At 40.8% G+C, this 20515-nt stretch overlaps 1 protein-coding gene across 3 annotated transcripts in view; it reads left to right on the top strand.

The window, feature by feature from the left end:
- The first annotated feature begins 381 nt into the window (after positions 1-381).
- Positions 382-20515, top strand: part of LOC111064557 — a 595337-nt gene continuing 575203 nt past the window's right edge. For all 3 annotated transcript variants that reach the window (XM_039441820.1, XM_039441821.1, XM_039441819.1), the window contains exon 1: positions 382-491. In XM_039441820.1, the coding sequence (XP_039297754.1) occupies positions 430-491 (62 nt within the window). In that variant the 5' untranslated portion in view covers positions 382-429. The remainder of the gene's footprint in view (positions 492-20515) is intronic.

The raw sequence follows: 20515 nt of genomic DNA, 5'->3' as shown, positions 1-20515 counted from the left end.
GTTAATATTACATCAATAAACCTGTATCAGCTACCGTCTATAGAAGGCATTGACAAGACAGAGGATCGGCAACGCTGCTCTGCTATTTTTCTCCACTGTCATTATAACGATGACCTTTCTATATTTATTATTTGTAATCGAATATTGATTACATAATTTGTAAAATACATCACCGCCGTACCTACATTGCCACTAATACTTGCAAGGACTTTATTAGGTGGGGAGGGGTGAAAAAGTATGTTGCCTCCCTACATTGTGAATATTGTAGGGGCATTTAGTGCCTCATCAAATCCCCCCCTCTCACCATCTAACAAAGTCGCTGTGGTGTGATTGGCTGGCTGACTTGATTAATTCTTTTCATGCATTCTCTCTCTGTATAAAAATATCGACGCAGCTTGATGTAACTCAGTGTAACGAGTGGAATCCATCATGAATTTGAGATGTATTCTCAATTCCAGTGCCATTCTCTTGATCTTCATCACAGAGGCAGTGTAAGTGTTGTTATATCCAATTGAATGTAAATTAATTGTGTGAATTATTCTGACTTTTATGTTGTTGTATTCATGTTTTATCTTGTTGTTGGGAGATTTATTTCCTCCTTATTTTTCTCTCAATTCGAGCCTTATAACTGTTTACCGATTGATGGAAATAGTCCGTTCTAATAATTTGCAGGAAAATTTTGAGGTAATGTTTGGAACACAATATTTGACTTCGCAGTTTTGTTTGTACTCCTTGTGCTTGAGGGATGAGGGTGTTTTAAAAGTTGTGTTTTTTCATTTCTGGCTTACATGCATGTATCTTGGAATCAAAGCATTTCAGTTGCATGACTAACTGAGCAATAATGAAGCTATAGATAAATATCCTTCAAGTTTTGTTCAGTAGAGTTTGGTGATATATTTTCTAGTTTTTGAGACATTCAATTTTAAAAGTGTCAACTTTTATCAACTTTTTGCACTTTTAGGGCTTATTACTCAACAACAATGCATCGAAAAAGAATTCTGAACGTTGGGTTGCAGAGCATGTAATTCTCTTTAATTTGATGTATTATTTCATTATTTCATGCTTTCTATTAATTATGTAGCAGGGCATGCACTTCGTATACCTGTTGCTTTCTTATTGAAAAACCACATTTTTTTTTTGGCTCTTCTGTTATTCAATTTCTCAATGATAATGAATTAATTTTGATGGATGGGTCATTGATTAAAAACGTGGAATCATTCGTTATACCACAATATTTTCCCCTGCATCATTGATATCTTGTCTAAATACTGTATATACAGTAGAATCAATAGAACATTAAAAGTTCAGTTACTTAGAATTTATTTATTTATTCATTTTTAATTGTAATTACATTTTTACTTTTCCACTAACCGACTAGTTTGTTGAGCTAAACAAGAAAAGTTATTTGTGTTTTTCTATATTTCTTCAAATGAGGAAGTTGCATCTTCTTGAGGGACGAAAACCACCATGGGGGTGATTTTTACAACTTTTTTAAATCTCTTCCACTCTCACCTTGAGGAACATCATCAAGACAACCTGAAGAAACAAATTTCGGGGTCTGAATTTTATTTTTGGCTCAAATTTGGGTAAACATTTTTTATCCAATATGAACATAAGTTTCGAGATCCTCTCGATGAGCTAAATAAATTTAGTTATTATCAATCCTGGAAGGGTATCGCACGTAAAATTGATGTGTAACTTCTTACTTTTGGCATGCCACTCACTACCCCCTAAAATATTCAGTTCTTTATCCAGAGCCACTCAAAATTCTATCCATAGCTGATTTAACCAGTTTACAGCTTTGTTTGTGGCTTCACGCAGATCTCCATCAAAAGAATGTATTGGGCATTCAGCAGTTATGTAGCTCTTAGTCTGTGTTTGGCCACACTCACTCAAATCTGACTGATGTAGGCCCCATCTCTTTTGCTCCTGAGCGCATGGTCCCTATCCTACACGGATCCGATTGAGAGCACTCCACTCTTTCATCTTGAGAACGATCCTTGCACCTTTTCAGTTGGATCATCAACTATAGTGAGGTCTACGTTATAATGGCAGTGTTTGATTAGCAATTGTATTGCTATCATTCAACAAAGCTGATAATGCAATCTCTTTCTCGCTTTGCTCTGTTTCCAGATCGTCTCTTAACAATGTAGAATTAATAATTAATCAACAAAATATTCCATCTTAATCATGAAAATTCATTAGTATGGAATTATTGAAAAATATAATTTCTTGTTCAATTGATTATTTTAAACGAGAATGAACAGTTAATATTACATCAATGAACCTGTATTAGCTACGGTCTTTAACCCTCACTGCTTACTTTAACCTACTACTGAGCGGGGTAATTGTACCACCCCAACCCACATTTTGTCTATATTTTTGTAGATAATGTTGATTTATTACATTGAAATGTTGAGTACTTGTTGAAAACACATCACTTTAGTTATTTTATCTCTTAGAGTCATTCCATTCCTCTCATTTTTGCAATTATTAGCAGATATATCCTGGAGGTAACTCTATTACCCCACTTGGTATTCCATGTCATGCATTTTTTTGGTATATCTAATCCATTATCAGAGTACATAATATATAAATTTAATGATCAATTTTCATTTTATTGCCAAACCTGATTCATAATGATCACTTGAAATCTAAATTAGGAAAAATTGCTTCGATATAACCATAATTTAATTATTTGACAACATTTCCTCTACAACAATATAATAGAATGCTCACTTTTATTGGCCTGTCAGTTTTTGACCTCGGTTTCGTGCTACCATGCTCCAAAAGTTCAGAGTGCATTATCACAAATCTAGGATTCGCTAACCTTGATACGGACTTCCTGGATGTTCCTTCCAGCCGATTAGCTTCAAAAGGCGTGTGGTCGGGGCCAGGAGGTGGAGGCTCTTGATACCCGGTTGAAAGATACGCGGAAGGGCACTCTTATTCCTTCCCTGAGAAGACGTCTTGAAAAGGGATGGGGATTTCAGAGGTCGTTCCACGGCCTAGGGGTATAGAATATTTTCATTTATGGGTATGGAGAGGCCGAAAAACTTCACTGCTCCATTGCAGAGGTCGTACCCCCGCCTAGGTGTATGGAAAATTCTCTTTTATGGGTAGGGAAAGGCCAAGAACCTCCACTGCTTCATTGCAGAGGTCATTCCCCTACCTAGGGATATAGAATATTTTCTTTTATGGGTAGGGAAAGGCCGGAAAACTCCACTGCTTCATTGCAGAGGTCGTTCCCCTTACTACGGGTATGAAATATTCTCTTTTATGGCTGGGGAAAAGCCGGAAAACTCCACTGCTTCATTGCAGAGGTCGTTCCCAAGCCTAGGGGTATAGAATATCTTCTTTTATGGCCAGAGAAAGGGCGGAAAACTCCACTGCTTCATTGCAGACGTCGTTCCCCTTCCTACGTGTATGGAATATTCTCTTTTATTGTTGGAAAACTTTACTGCTTCATTGCAGAGGTCATTCCTCTGCCTAGGGGTATAGAATATTTTCATTATCGGTAGGGAAAGGCCGGAAAACTCCATTGCTTCATTGCAGAGGTCGTTCCCCTGCTAAGAGTATAGAATATTTCCTTTTATGGGTGGGGAAAGGCCGGAAAACTCAACTTCTTCATTGCAGAGTTCGTTCCACTTCCCACAGGCATGGAATATTCTTTTTTATGGGTAGTAAAAGGCCAAAAAACTCTACTGCTTCATTGCAGTGGTCGTTCACCTGCCTAGGGGTGAAGAATATTTTCATTTATGGGTATGGGAAGGCCGGAAAACTTCACTGCTATATTGCAGAGGTCGTTCCCCTTCCTATCGGTATGAAATATTCTTTTTTATGGGTAGTGAAAAGCCAAAAAGCTCTACTGTTTTATTGCAGGAATCATTCCCCTGCCTAGGGGTATAGAATTTTTTCTTTTATGAATAGGGAAAGGCCAAAAAACTCCACTGCTTTTCAGCAGAGGTCGTTACCTTTCCTACAGGTTTGGAATACTCTCCATTATGGTTAGTGGGAGGCCGGAAAACTCTACTGCTTCATTGCAGAGGTCGTTCCCCAGCCTAGGGGTATGGAATTTTTTCTTTTATGGGTACAGAAAGGCCAACAAACTCCACTGCTTTTCAGCAGAGGTCGTTCACAGGCCTAGGGGTATTGAATATTCTCTTTTATATGTAGTGAGAAGTCGAAAAACTCCACTGCTCCATTGCAGAGGTTGTTCCCCTTCCTACGGGTATGGAATATTCTCTTTTATGGTTAGGGAAAGGCCGGAAAACTCCACTGCTTCATTGCAGAGGTCGTTCCTCCTCCTACGGGTATGGAATATCCTCTTTTATGAGTAGTGAAAGGCCAGAAAACTCTACTGCTCCATTGCAGAGGTCGTTCCCCAGTTAAGGAGTATGGAATATCTTTTTTTATGGCAAGGGAAAGGCCGGGAAACTCCACTGCTTTATTGCAGGGGTCGTTCCCCTTCCTATGGGTATGGAATATCTTCTTCTATGTCCAGGGAAAGGCCGGAAAACTCCACTGCTCCATTGCAGGGGTTGTTCCCCTCCCTACAGATATGGAGTATCTTCTTTTATGGCCAGGGAAAGGCCGGAGAACTCCACTGCTCTATTGCAGTGGTCGTTCCCCTTCCTCAGGTATGGAATTTACTCTTTTTTGGTTAGTGAAAGGCCAGAAAACTCTCCTGCTTCATTGCAGAGGTCATCCCTCTGCCCAGATGTATGGAATATTCTCAATATCGGTAGGGAAAGGCCGGAAAACTCCATTGCAGGGGTCGTTCCCCTGCCAAGTGTATAAAATATTCTCTTTCATGGGTAGGGAAAGACCGGAAAACTCCACTCCTCCATTGCAGATGTCGTCCACTTCCTACAGGCATGGAATATCCTCTTTTATGAGTAGTGAGAGGCCAGGAAACTCTACTGCTACATTGCAGAGGTCATTCCCCTGCCTAGTGGTATAGAATATATCCTTTTATGGCTAGGGAAAAGCCGGGAAACTCCACTGCTTAATTTCAGACGTCGTTCCTCTTCCTATGTGTATGGAATATTCTCTTTTATTGTTGGTGAAAGGCCGGAAAACTTCACTGCTTCATGACAGAGGTCATTCCCCTTTCTACGGGTATGTAATATTCTCTTCTATGGGAAGTGAAAGGCCAGAAAACTCTACTGTTTCATTGCAGAGATCATTCACCTGCCTAGGGGTATAGAATTTCCTCTTTAATGGGAAGAGAAAGGCCAACCAACTCCACTGCTTCATTGCAGAGGTCGTTCCCCGGCCTATGGGTATGGAATATTCTCTATTATGGTTAGTGAAAGGCAAGAAAACTCTACTGCTACATTGCAGAGGTCATTCCCCTGCCTAGTGGTATAGAATATTCCCTTTTATGGCTAGAGTAAAGCCTGAAAATTCCACTGCTTAATTGCAGACGTCGTTCCCCTTTCTACGTGTATGGAATATTCTCTTTTATTGTTGGTGAAAGGACAGAAAACTTTACTGCTTCATTGCAGAGGTCATTCCTCTGCCCAGGGGTAGAGAATATTTTCTTTTATTGGTAGGGAAAGGCCGGAAAACTCCACTGCTTCATGCCAGAGGTCCTTCCCCTTCCTACGGGTATGGAACATTCTCTTCTATGGGAAGTGAAAGGCCAGAAAACTCTACTGCTTCATTGTAGAGGTCATTCCTCTGCCTAGGGGTATAGAATATTTCCATTATCGGTAGGGAAAGGCCAAAAAACTCCATTGCTTCATTGCAGAGGTCGTTTCCCTGCCAAGTGTATAGAATATTTTCTCTTATGGGTGGGGAAAGACCGGAAAACTCCACTTCTTCATTGCAGAGTTCGTTCCCCTTCCACCGGTATGGAATATCCTCTTTTATGGGTAGTGAAAGGCCAAAAAACTCTACTGCTTCATTGCAGTGGTCGTTCACCTGCCTAGGGGTATGGAATATTCTCTTTTATATTTAGAGTTTTTTTTTATTTATTTTTTTGAGATAGATATGAGAGCACAAGGATAATATCCCATAATTGCTCTCTCAACACATAATACAAGTGAAACAATCTAAAAGGAATATTTTATACAAATATTGAAAGAAATTAAAAGTTTATGAAATTTTTACGAAAAGTCTTTCTGAAAAATATACATAACAGAAAATTTAAACACAATTTTAGATAGCAGAAAAAATAAACACAGCAAATAATAAAATGAAAATATGAAAATGAAATGAAATGAAAAAAAAGTCTCTATGATTAAACAGAAGTCATTCTAGGAAGAGAGAGAAAAAAATAGTAACAAGAGGAAATAATTAAACACACAACTTGAGGAGTAGTAAAAAGCAAAGAGATCACTGTCACAGAAGATTTTCTCCAATCAAACTCCAACCATCAACGAGGGATTGACCTCAGCAACCCACTCCTCACCTCTCTCTCTGACCCAGCAAGCTGAACATTCAAACTCAATTTGTTCATCAATCTCTGCACTCTTTTGAAAGGTGAGAAAAAATGGTGCACCGTTCTGCACCTTGGAGCCGCAAACAAGTTAGCATTCCGCCTATTGAATGCTGGAACACTGATATTCAGCATTGCAAGCAAGGTAGGAGAATTTACAGCACCATCCAACAATGCCCAAACAAACAAGACAGATGTTTTATCTTGACGCTGACGTAGAGACTCCAATAGGAAAAGATCCCTCAATTGCTGAGTCGGGAACCCCAGGGGACACGACCCACCAAACCTTCTGAAGTATAAGAACCTCATCAGCTTGTTCTGTACCCTTTCAATGACCCGAATGTTTTGGTCTGAGTGAGGACTCCAAACAATGGATCCATACTCCAAAGTGCTTCTTACCAAGGCATATAGATAGACACTCAGACAATAGACACTCATCAATAGACACTCAGTATTGCCACAACATTGCTGAAGTCAGCTGCATTTCTCAGGACAAACCCCAGTAATCTGTTAGCCTTGGAAGACACAAATTCAATGTGAGAGGAGAAAGTAAGTGAACTATCAAATATGATTCCCAGGTCCTTGCAAGTGTTGACTCTGTTAAGAACCGCTTCACCAATCCTGTACGTGTAAGCAGAAGGACATCGTTTTCTAGAGTAGGTGATACACTTACATTTAGAAACATTAATTTCCAAGCTATTAGCATGACACCATGCAACTATGCGATCAATATCCAACTGTAATTGACAGCTATCATCCTGGCTACCAACCTCTCGGAATATCTTCATGTCATCAGCAAAAATCCGACACTTAGATGACAACTGAAGTGGAAGTTCATTGATTACCAGCAAGAAAAGGAGCGGTCCTAAGTTACTTCCCTGAGGAACCCCAGAGGTGCTGTAGTAATGGGGGGAATCCATCCCCTTGACAGTCACTATATTTGGTCTGTAGAGTAAATATGATCTGAACAAATTGACCAGCGAATCACTGAAGCCAAGACTAGAGAGGCGATACAGCAACACACTATGGCTTACTCGATCGAATGCCTTTGCAAAGTCGGTATAAACCACATCAACCTCTCCACCTGAGTCCAACACACTCGAAACAAACATTGTAAATTCGAGAAGATTAGTCAGCACAGACCTACCCCTTAAAAAACCATGTTGACAGTCAGAAATCATAGGAGTTACATGCCAAAACATCTTCTTATATAGTATCTTTTCAAATATCTTAGAAAATACAGAAAGTAAACAGATTGGACGATAATTCTCTATTAGATTCCTTTTCCAAGATTTGAAAATAGGGATAATCTTGGAGATTTTCCATTCACTGGGGAAAACACCCTTACAAAGAGATAAATCAAGCAGATACTTGAGGGGGGCCACCAAGAGCTCGCTGCAACCCTTGATAATGAAAGCTGGTATACCATCAGGACCCGGAGCTACTCTCGGCTTGAGGCTCTTGATTGCTTGACGTATGTCATCCTCAGATACTGAAGATATATTCAGAGCACTATTGGAGCCCTCACCATAAAGTCCATTGTCCTCATCCATCTTGTAACAAGCCGTAATTGGGGTATAGACAGACTTGAAAAACTTTGCAAAACCAGAAGGAATTTCCGAGCCAGAAAACTCTTCATCTTTGAAAAGCATGGTCTCACAAAAGTCTCCCGAGCCTCGCTTATTATTAATAAATTTCCAGAATTCTTTGGAATCGTGACTGACATTGGACTGGACTCTATCAACATAACTCTTATAAGCTGTTGAAATTAAAATTTTCAGTTCTCTACGCAAGGCGACATATTGATTGTTATGGAAACTGGAGTAATTCTTCTTTCGAGCGCACCTATTCTTTCTTTTGAGCTTTTGAATAATCTCTGCAGTAAACCATGAGGGGTATTTGGATGTTTCATTTGTTAGTGTCTTCCTAGGTATAGTGGCCTCAAAACACCTGAATATCTCACCATAGAAAAAGTTGACAGCATCATCAACATTGCTCAGCAGATACAAACCACTCCAATCTACATCTCGCAACATCACATAAAGTGATAAATAGTCAGCCCTTCTGAAATCAAAAATAGAACGCGTTCCGGATTGCAAACGTGGCTCCCTAGGAGAATCAATAATCAGTTCCATGCACAAAGCAGGATGGTGATCTCGATCCTCAGGTACCAAGGGCACAGGGTCATGGGCGACCTCCACAACGGGCAGGCTACATAGAATCAGATCGAAAGTACGAATGTTGGCATTTTGAACACAATTGAAAAGATGCAAGTTATAAAAACTAGAGAGTTCACCAAGTCTTCTAGCGGCCACCGAACCTGACCTGAGCTCAAAATTGTTATCAGAGATCTCAGGTAAGTTGAAGTCACCCACAATAAACAACCTCTCTTTAACTGAATGACATTGACTTTCCAGGCAATCACAATAGATGTCATAATCATTAGCATTTGCAGAAATGAAATAAAAACACCTAGATGTTGTAAGTTTTCTACACTTTAATTTGGTACACGACCAATTCAGTTGAAATTTGCAGAAATGTAGAAATACACAAGGTTAAGATAGACAGGGCCCTCCTGCGACATAACTCTAATCATTAAGCTCTCAAATCTCCCATCAGTGAGCAATAAGTTGATACCAACACACTCATCAGACTGGATATTTTTCCGAACCGCTATAATAAGACCACCACCCCGACAAGAATCACCATTTTCACGATCTCTTCTATAAACAACGTATCTTCGATCAAAGAGTTCACTGCTGGAGAAGCCAGAGTTAAGCCACGTTTCAGTCAACAATATCACATCATAATTCGATGCAGCTATTGACCTCGAAAAAATGTGAGTCTTTGTCCTCAGACCTCTAACGTTCTGGTAATAGACAGTTAAACCATTCATCGTAGACCGTGACATGACTGAAGCTAATTGTTGCTAAGAGAAGTAGGCCACCACTTTCAAACAAAGACGAAAATACAAACAACAAAAAGAAAAAAAAAGAATGAAAAGTAAGACTATTCACTACAAAAATACTTGAAAAATGAAAAACAATGACTATAGTATAATAAAGAAACAGTGTAAAATAAAAAAATATATATAAGAAATAAACTCATAATAGTTAACCTAAACCAGCCACGATCAGGAAACAATAAGTCAATTGATAAGGTTAATTTGAACCATATAAATATAATACCCACATTCAGAGAGTGTAAATCCCATTCACACCTCACACATCACTCAACAATCAACTTGCATTAACAATCATCATAAACATCATAATCATTATCATCAACGTAACTGTAGAGCTACAACGTAAACAAAAACGTTTCAACTAACAGAAAAATACACTATCAACCAACTAAAAACGGACAGTACCTATCGAGAATGGTTTATCAAAGTACCACCATCGATCCAAGCAACAAAGGCAGTAAAACCAGCTATGGATAGCATTGCGATACCAAGCCGAGATCTGTGAACTTGCCCCACTGCCTTATCACAAGAACAGATAAGCACAATCTCTAGATCGACGTGCACTTCAACTAATCTACAGTGATTGGCAATGAAAGCCAGTTTTCACAGAACAGCCGACCCGAGATGACATCAACAATACAACTATGACTATATACTATCACAACATAACAAAGAATGATGAGAAGGAATGAGAAAAGAAAAATGAGTGAATGAAAAGAGGAAAAAACAAATCAAAAACTATACAAGGTAGGTAAGCAAAGTCCAATAAGTATTAGAATAGTAGGTACTCATAAGTCAATTATCATGATAAGGTTTCACTTTATTCATTTCGCCCTAGTCCACTCACTGATAAGTTCTGCAGATCGTCCTCTGAGTTGATAACAATAGCTCTGTCCCCCTCCCTGAATCTAATCCTCACTCTCCCCGAAAAATCCGTCCAAACATATTTGTAACCTGCATCATGTTGGAATTGTTCAACTTTCGCGAACAACTTACTCCTCTTCGCCGTCAGTGATTTGTTCATGAAAATAGGAGCCGCCTCACCAGTAAAACCGATATGATTAGTGTTTAAATCACGCTTCTTCTTTCTTCTTAACAGTAGATCCTCTGCATCAGTGCGACGACCAAACTTGACAATAATTCCGGAAGTAGGTCGATTGTTTCTCTTCTTCAGCCTATGGCATGCATCAATCGAATGCTTAGATATGTCCATGCCCACCGATTTGCATACATCAAGCACAATTTTCGATACATTCTCCCCCTGAGTAGTTTGGACTCTATAGATTTCCACATTATTCCTCCTGGAATACGTAGTGAGAGGCCGAGAAACTCCACTGCTTCATTGCAGAAGTCGTTCCCCCTCCTATGGGTATGGAATATTCTCTTTTATGGGTGGGGAAAGGCCGGAAAACTCCACTGCTTCATTGCAGAGGTCGTTCCCCTGCCTAGGGGTATAGAATATTTTCTTCCATGGGTGGGGAAAGGCCGGAAAACTCTACTGCTTCATTGCAGAGATCGTTCCCCAGCCTAGGGGTATGGAATTTTTTCTTTTATGACTAGGGAAAAGGCGGAAAACTCCACTGCTTCATTGCTAATGTCGTTCCCCAGCCTAGGGGTATAAAATATTTTTTTTAATGGCCAGGGAAAGGGCGGAAAACTCCACTGCTTAATTGCAGAGGTCGTTCCCAGGCCTAGGGGTATTGAACATTCTCTTTTATGTGTAGTGAAAAGCCGAAAAACTCCACTGCTTCATTGCAGAGGTCGTTCCCCTTCCTATGGGTATGGAATATCCTCTTTTATGGTTAGGGAAAGGCCAGAAAACTCCACTTCTTCATTGCAGAGTTCGTTCCCCCTCCTACGGGTATGAATTATTCTCCTTTATGGCCAGGTAAAGGCGGAAAACTCCACTGCTCCATTGCAGAGGTCATTCCTCTGCCTTGGGGTATAGAATATTGTCTTTCATGGGTGGAGAAAGGCCGGAAAGCTCCACTGCTTCATTGCAGAGGTCGTTCCCCTCCCCACAGGTATAAAATATTCTCTTTTATGACTAGGGAAAAGCCGGAAAACTCCACTGCTTCATTGCAGATGTCGTTCCCCAGCCTAGGGGTATAAAATATCTTTTTTAATGGCCAGGGAAAGGGCGGAAAACTCCACTGCTTTATTGCAGAGGTCGTTCCCCTTCCTATGGGTATAGAATATCTTCTTCTATGACCAGGGAGAGGCCGGAAAACTCCACTGCTCCATTGCAGAGGTTGTTCCCCCCCCCCCAACAGATATGGAATATCTTCTTTTATGGCCAGGGAAAGGCCGGAGAACTCCACTGCTCTATTGCAGTGGTCGTTCCCCTTCCTACAGGTATGGAATATACTCTTTTTTGGTTAGTGAAAGGCCAGAAAACTCTCCTGCTTCATTGCAGAGATAATTCCTCTGCCTAGGGGTATAGAATATTCTCATTATCGGTAGGGAAGGGCCGGAAAACTCCATTGCAGGGGTCGTTCCCCTGCCAAGTGTATAGAATATTCTCTTTTATGGGTAGGGAAAGGCCGGAAAACTCCACTTCTCCATTGCAGATGTCGTTCCACTTCCTACAGGCATGGAATATTCTGTATTATGGGTAGTGAAAGGCAATAAAACTCTACTGCTACATTGCAGAGGTCATTCCCCTGCCTAGTGGTATAGAATATTTCCTTTTATGGCTAGGGAAAAGCCGGAAAACTCCACTGCTTAATTGCAGACGTCGTTCCCCTTCCTACGTGTATGGAATATTCTTTTTTATTGTTGGTGAAAGGCCAGAAAACTTTACTGCTTCATTGCAGAGGTCATTCCTCTGCCCAGGGGTAGAGAATATTTTCTTTTATTGGTAGGGAAAGGCCGGAAAACTCCACTGCTTCATGGCAGAGGTCATTCCCCTTCCTGCGGGTATGGAATATTCTCTTTTATGGGAAGTGAAAGGCCAAAAAACTCTATTGCTCCATTGCAGAGGTCATTCCTCTGCCTAGGGGTATAGAATATTTCCACTATCGATAGGGGAAGGCCGGAAAACTCCAATGCTTCATTGCAGAGCTCGTTCGCCTGCCAGTTGTATAGAATATTTTCTCTTATGGGTGGGGAAAGACCGGAAAACTCCACTTCTTCATTGCAGAGTTCGTTCCCCTTCCACCGGTATGGAAAATCCTCTTTTATGGGTAGTGAAAGGCCAAAAAACTCTACTGCTTCATTGCAGTGGTCGTTCACCTGCCTAGGGGTATGGAATATTCTCTTTTATGTGTATTGAGAGGCCGAAAGACTCCACTGCTTCATTGCAGAGGTCGTTCCCCCTCCTACGGGTATGGAATATTCTCTTTCATGGTTGGGGAAAGGCCGGAAAACTCCACTGCTTCATTGCAGAGGTCATTCCTCCGCCTTTGGGTATAGAATATTTTTCCTTTCATGGGTGGGGAAAGGCCGGAAAACTCTACTGCTTCATTGCAGAGATCATTCCCCAGCTTAGGGGTATAGAATTTTCTCTTTTATGGGTATAGAGAGGCCAACAAACTCCACTGCTTTTCAGCAGAGGTCGTTCCCATGCCTAGGGGTATTGAATATTCTCTTTTATGTGTAGTGTAAAGCCGAAAAACTCCACTGCTTCATTGCAGAGGTTGTTCCCCTTCCTATGGGTATGGAATATCCCCTTTCATGGTTGGGGAAAGGCCAGAAAACTCCACTGCTTCATTGCAGAGGTCGTTCCCCCTCCTACGGGTATGAATTATTCTCCTTTATGGTCAGGGAAAGGCGGAAAACTCCACTGCTCCATTGCAGAGGTCATTCCTCTGCCTTGGGGTATAGAATATTTTCTTTCATTGGTGGGGAAAGGCCGGAAAGCTCCACTGCTTCATTGCAAAGGTCGTTCCCCTTCCAATAGGTATGAAATATTCTCTTCTATGGCGAGGGAAAAGCCGAAAAACTCCACTGCTTCATTGCAGAGGTTGTTCCCCTTCCTATGGGTATGGAATATCCCCTTTCATGGTTAGGGAAAAGCCAGAAAACTCCACTGCTTCATTGCAGAGGTCGTTCCCCCTCCTACGGGTATGAATTATTCTCCTTTATTGTCAGGGAAAGGCGGAAAACTCCACTGCTCCATTGCAGAGGTCATTCCTCTGCCTTGGGGTATAGAATATTTTCTTTCATTGGTGGGGAAAGGCCGGAAAGCTCCACTGCTTCATTGCAAAGGTCGTTCCCCTTCCAATAGGTATGAAATATTCTCTTTTATGGCTAGGGAAAAGCCGGAAAACTCCACTGCTTTATTGCAGATGTCGTTCCCCAGCCTAGGGGTATAAAATATCTTCTTTAATGGCCAGGGAAAGGGGCGGAAAACTCCACTGCTTAATTGCAGAGGTCGTTCCCCTTCCTATAATTATGGAATATCTTCTCCTATGACCAGGGAAAGGCCGGAAAACTCCACTGTTCTATTGCAGAGGTCGTTCCTCTGACCAGGGGTATAGAATATTTTCATTATCGGTAGGGAAAGGCCGGAAAACTACATTGCAGAGGTCGTTCCCCTGCCAAGTGTATAAAATATTCTCTTTTATGGGTAGGGAAAGGCCGGAAAACTCCACTTTTCATCGCAGATGTCGTTCCACTTCCTACAGGAATGGAATATCCTATTCAATGAGTAGTGAAGGGCCAGAAAACTCTACTGTTTCGTTGCAGAGATCATTCACCTGCCTAGGGGTATAGAATTTCCTCTTCAATGGGAAGAGAAAGGCCAACCAACTCCACTGCTTCCCAGCAGAGGTCGTTCCCCGGATTAGGGGGTATGGAATATTCTCTTTAATCGTTAGGGAGAGGCCGGAAAACTCCACTGCTTCTTTGCAGAGGTCATTCCCCTTCCTACGGGTATGGAATATTCTCTTTTAAGGGAAGTGAAAGGCCAGAAAACTCTACTGCTTCATTGCAGAGAACATTCCTCTGCCTAAGGGTTTAGAATATTTTCATTATCGGTAGAGAAAGGCCGGAAAACTCCATTGCTTCATTGCAGAGGTCGTTCCCCTGCCAAGTGTATAGAATATTTTCATTTATGGTTAGGGAAAGGCCGGAAAACTCCACTGCTTCATTGCAGAGTTCGTTCCTCTGCCTAGGGGTATAGAATATTTTTATTTATGGGAAGGGAAAGGCCGGAAAACTCCACTGCTCCATTGTGGAGGTCGTTCTCCTGCCTAGGGGTATGGGATATTTTTTTCATGGTCAGGGAAAGGCGGAAAACTCCACTGCTCCATTGCAGAGGTCATTCCTCCGCCTTGGGGTATAGAATATTTTCTTTCATGGGTGGGGAAAGGCCGGAAAACTACACTGCTCCATTGCAGAGTTCGTTCTCCTGCCTAGGGGTATAAAAGATTTTCATTTATGTTTAGGGAAAGTCCAGAGAACTCCACTGCTACATTGCAGAGGTCTTTCTCCTTCCTATGGATATGGAATATTCTCTTTCATGGCTAGGGAAGGGCCAGAAAACTACACTGCTTCATTGCAGAGGTCATTCCCCTGCCTAGGGGTGTGGAATACTTTCTTATATGTGTAGGGAAAGGCTGAATAAAACTCCACTGCTTCATCGCAGAGTTCGTTCCCCTGCCTAGGAGTATAGGGTATGGAATATTCTCTTTTATGTGTAGGGAAGGCCGAAAAACTCTACAACTTCATTGCAGAAGTCGTTCCCCTGCCTAGGGGTATAGAATATTTTTTATCTACCCATAAAAGAGAATATTCCGTACCCTATACTCCTAGGCAGGGGAACGAACTCTGCGATGAAGCAGTAGAGTTTTCTGGCCTTTCACTACCCATAAAAGAGAATATATCTTCTATTGAAAAAGTTACAGTTCTATGGATTCAAGGAGGAGGCTGTGTCACTAATGAAGTCGTATTTATGTGGTCGATTTTAAAAGGTTTTTTGTGATGGAAAAGAGTCAGGATATCTACCTGTGAAGCATGGTGTTCCTCAGGGATCAATTCTTGGTCCAATACTGTTCATCATTTACATGAATGATCTGCCTAATGTTTTATCGAATCCATCAGTACAGAGCTCTCTCTTTGCTGATGACATTAATATCTGTCTCAGGTCTAATTCACATGAAGTATTGAGAAACAAATTAAAAAATATTTCAGAAACTATACAAGATTGGTGTACTGCTAATAGTTTATGCATTAATGAAGGCAAAATACAAGATTTAGAATTGGATTATATGACAAGAAATACCACAGAAGCTGTAAGTCATTCTGTGACTTTTCTAGGATTTATGATTGATGAGAATCTGGATTGGGAGAAAAACATTATGAATATTGAGTCGAAAATCAGTAAAGGCATATTCCTGATACGCAGATTGATACTGTGTGTAAGTTCTAAGGTACTGAGAACTGTCTATTTTGCATTCATCCAAAGTCATTTGAGTAGAGGTACCTTACTCTGGGGTCATAAATTTTCTAGTGTAAGGCTACTGAGGATGCAAAAAACATGCATTAGACTAATTTGTGGACTCCCTTCCCGAGCTCATTGTAGAGAGGGGTTTGTTCGTCTTGGTGTGATGACGGTTCCCCCACTGTTTATCTTTCAAAGCCTACTATATATAAAAGAAAATATCCATTTACATGATGCTTTGGGTTCATATCACTCATATGGAACAAGGAATAGGGCTACTTTGAGTTTAATCAGGTTCAATTACACCAGGACTCAAAAAACATTCATCTATACAGTGATAAAATTGTATAATTTTTTACCTCCTTCAATCAGGAACCTAGAGATTGAAAAATTTAATAATAAATTGAAAGCAATTTTGTCAGAAAATTGTATTTATAAAATAGATGAATTTTTCGAAATAAATCTTGAAGTGGAATAGCCTTATTACTTGATTGTTACATTGAGATCAAAGAAAAATTCCTCTGCCTAGGGGTATAGAATATTTTTATTTATGGGAAGGGAAAGGCCGGAAAACTCCACTGCTCCATTGCAGAGGTCGTTCCCCTGCCTAGGGGTATGGGATTTTTTTTTCATGGTCAGAGAAAGGCGGGAAACTCCACTGCTCCATTGCAGAGGTCATTCCTCCGCCTTGGGGTATAGAATATTTTCTTTCATGGGTAGGGAAAGGCCGGAAAACTACACTGCTCCATTGCAGAGTTCGTTCTCCTGCCTAGGGGTATAAAAGATTTTCATTTATGTTTAGGGAAAGTCCAGAGAACTCCACTGCTACATTGCAGAGGTCTTTCTCCTTCCTATGGATATGGAATATTCTCTTTCATGGCTAGGGAAGGGCCAGAAAACTACACTGCTTCATTGCAGAGGTCATTCCTTTGCCTGCCTAGGGGTGTGGAATACTTTCTTATATGTGTAGGGAAAGGCTGAATAAAACTCCACTGCTTCATCGCAGAGTTCGTTCCCCTGCCTAGGAGTATAGGGTATGGAATATTCTCTTTTATGTGTAGGGGAAGGCCGAAAAACTCTACAACTTCATTGCAGAAGTCGTTCCCCTGCCTAGGGGTATAGAATATTTTTTATCTACCCATAAAAGAGAATATTCCGTACCCTATACTCCTAGGCAGGGGAACGAACTCTGCGATGAAGCAGTAGAGTTTTCTGGCCTTTCACTACCCATAAAAGAGAATATATCTTCTATTGAAAAAGTTACAGTTCTATGGATTCAAGGAGGAGGCTGTGTCACTAATGAAGTCGTATTTATGTGGTCGATTTTAAAAGGTTTTTTGTGATGGAAAAGAGTCAGGATATCTACCTGTGAAGCATGGTGTTCCTCAGGGATCAATTCTTGGTCCAATACTGTTCATCATTTACATGAATGATCTGCCTAATGTTTTATCGAATCCATCAGTACAGAGCTCTCTCTTTGCTGATGACATTAATATCTGTCTCAGGTCTAATTCACATGAAGTATTGAGAAACAAATTAAAAAATATTTCAGAAACTATACAAGATTGGTGTACTGCTAATAGTTTATGCATTAATGAAGGCAAAATACAAGATTTAGAATTGGATTATATGACAAGAAATACCACAGAAGCTGTAAGTCATTCTGTGACTTTTCTAGGATTTATGATTGATGAGAATCTGGATTGGGAGAAAAACATTATGAATATTGAGTCGAAAATCAGTAAAGGCATATTCCTGATACGCAGATTGATACTGTGTGTAAGTTCTAAGGTACTGAGAACTGTCTATTTTGCATTCATCCAAAGTCATTTGAGTAGAGGTACCTTACTCTGGGGTCATAAATTTTCTAGTGTAAGGCTACTGAGGATGCAAAAAACATGCATTAGACTAATTTGTGGACTCCCTTCCCGAGCTCATTGTAGAGAGGGGTTTGTTCGTCTTGGTGTGATGACGGTTCCCCCACTGTTTATCTTTCAAAGCCTACTATATATAAAAGAAAATATCCATTTACATGATGCTTTGGGTTCATATCACTCATATGGAACAAGGAATAGGGCTACTTTGAGTTTAATCAGGTTCAATTACACCAGGACTCAAAAAACATTCATCTATACAGTGATAAAATTGTATAATTTTTTACCTCCTCCAATCAGGAACCTAGAGATTGAAAAATTTAATAACAAATTGAAAGCAATTTTGTCAGAAAATTGTATTTATAAAATAGATGAATTTTTCGAAATAAATCTTGAAGTGGAATAGCCTTATTACTTGATTGTTACATTGAGATCAAAGAAAAATTTCTTGGTGTAGAATTAGTTATAATGATTTACCTGTGTGCGATTGTGACTTATATTAATAGTTCTATTTATTTTTTATGTGTCTACTTTTGTTACCATTTGACGTTGTAATGCATTTGATGTTCTCTTTTGTTGCTAAAATATAACATTTATTCATTTATTTATTATTTATTTATTTATTTATTCCATACCCGTAGGAAGGGGATGACCTCTGCAATGGAGCAGTAGAGTTTTCCGGCCTTTCCCTACCAATAAAAGAAAATATTCTCTACCCCTGGGCATGGGAATGACCTCTGCAATGAAGCAGTAAACTTTTCTGGCCTTTCACCAACAATAAAAGACAATATTCCATACAGGTAGGAAGGGGAACGACGTCTGCAATGAAGCAGTGGAGTTTTCCGGTTTTTCCCTAGCCATGAAAGAAAATATTCTATACCCCTGGGCAGAGGAATGACCTCTGCAATGAAGCAGTGGTGTTTTCTGGCCTTTCACCAACCATGAAAGAGAATATTCCATACCAGTAGGAAGGGGAACGACCTCTGCAATAAAGCAGTGGAGTTTTCCGGCTTTTCTCTACCCATAGAAGCCCCGGGCAGGGGAACGACATCTGCAATGAAGCAGTGAAGTTTTCCGGCGTTTCACCACCCATGGAACAAAAAATTCTATACCCCAAGGCAGAGGAATGACCTCTGCAATGAAGCAGTTGCGTTTTCCGCCTTTCCGTGGCCATAAAAAAAATATCCCATACCCCTAGGCAGGGGAACGTCCTCTGCAATGAAGCAGTGAAGTTTTCTGGCCCTTCTCAAACCGTAAAAGAGAATATTCCATACCCGTAAGAGGGGGAACGACCTCTGCAATGGAGCAGTGGAGTTCTTCGGCCTTTCCCTACACATAAAAGAGAATATTCCATTCCCCTAGGCCGGGGAACGACCTCTGCTGAAAAGCAGTGGGTTTTGTTGGCCTTTCTCCCCCCATAAAAGAGAAAGTTCTATACCCCTAGGCAGGGGAACGACCTCTGCAATGAAGCAGGTGAGTTTTCCGGCCTTCCACTAACCATTATAGAGAGTATTCCAAACCTGTAGGAAAGGGACCTCTGCTGAAGAGCAGTGGAGTTTACTGGCCTTTCCCTATCCATAAAAGAAAAAAATTCTATACTCCTGAGCAGGGGAATGATCTCTGCAATAAGACAGTAGAATTTCCGGCCTTTCACTACCCATAAAAAAGAATATTTCATACCGATAGGAAGGGAACGACCTCTGCAATGAAGCAGTAGAGTTTTTTGGCCTTTCACTACCCATGAAACAGGATATTCCATACCTGTGGAACGAACTCTGCAATGAAGAAGTGGAGTTTTTCGGCCTTTCCCCAACCATAAAAGAAAATATTCTATACACTTGGCAAGGGACCAACCTCTGCAATGAAGCTATGGAGTTTTCCGGCCTTTCCCTACCGATAATGAGAATATTCTATCGAAAATATTTTTTATCGTTAGGGAAAGGCCGAAAAAATTTACTGCTTCATTGCGGAGGTAATTCTCCTGCTTGGGGGTATAGAATATTTTCATTATCGTTAGTGAAAGGCCGAGAAACTCCATTGCTTCATTGCAGAGGTCGTACCCCTGCCAAGTGTATAGAATATTTTCTTTTATGGTTGGGGAAAGGCCGGAAAACTCCAATTCTTCATTGCAGAGTTCGTTCCACTACCCACAGGTATGAAATATCCTCTTTTATGGATGGTGGAAGGCCAAAAAACTCCACTGCTTCATTGCAGTGGTCGTTCACCTGCCTAGGGGTGAAGAATATTCCCATTCATGGGTATGGGAAAGTCGGAAAACTTCACTGCTTCATTGCAGAGGTCGTTCCCCTTCCTATCAATATGAAATATTCTGTTTTATGGGTAGTGAAAGGCCGGAAAGCTCTACTGTTTTATTGCAGAGATCATTCTCCTGCCTAGGGGTATAGAATTTTTCCTTTTATGGGTAGAGAAAGGCCAACAAACTCCACTGCTTTTCAGCACAGGTCGTTCCCCGACCTAAGGGTATGGAATAATCTCTTTTATGTGTAGGGAAAGGCCGAAAAACTCCACTGCTTCATTGCAGAGGTCGTTCCCCCTACTACAGGTATGAAATATTCTCTTTTATGGTTAGGGAAAGGCCGAAAAACTCCAATGCTTCATTGCAGAGGTCGTTCCCCTGCCAAGAGGTATGGGATATTTTTTTATGATCAGGGAAAGGCGGAAAACTCCACTGCTCCATTGCAGATGTCATTTCTCTGCCTTGGAGTATAGTATATTTTCTTTCATGGGTGGGGAAAGGCCAGAAAACTCCACTGCTTCATTGCAGGGGTCGTTCCCCTGCCCGGGGGTATAGAATATCCTCATTGATGGTTACTGAAAACCAAAAA

This window comes from Nilaparvata lugens, chromosome X (genome assembly GCF_014356525.2).
Source record: "Nilaparvata lugens isolate BPH chromosome X, ASM1435652v1, whole genome shotgun sequence".
Classification (NCBI taxonomy): domain Eukaryota; kingdom Metazoa; phylum Arthropoda; class Insecta; order Hemiptera; family Delphacidae; genus Nilaparvata; species Nilaparvata lugens.
Note: the sequence above shows the minus strand (reverse complement) of the source record. Positions and strands in the feature narration are given on the sequence as shown.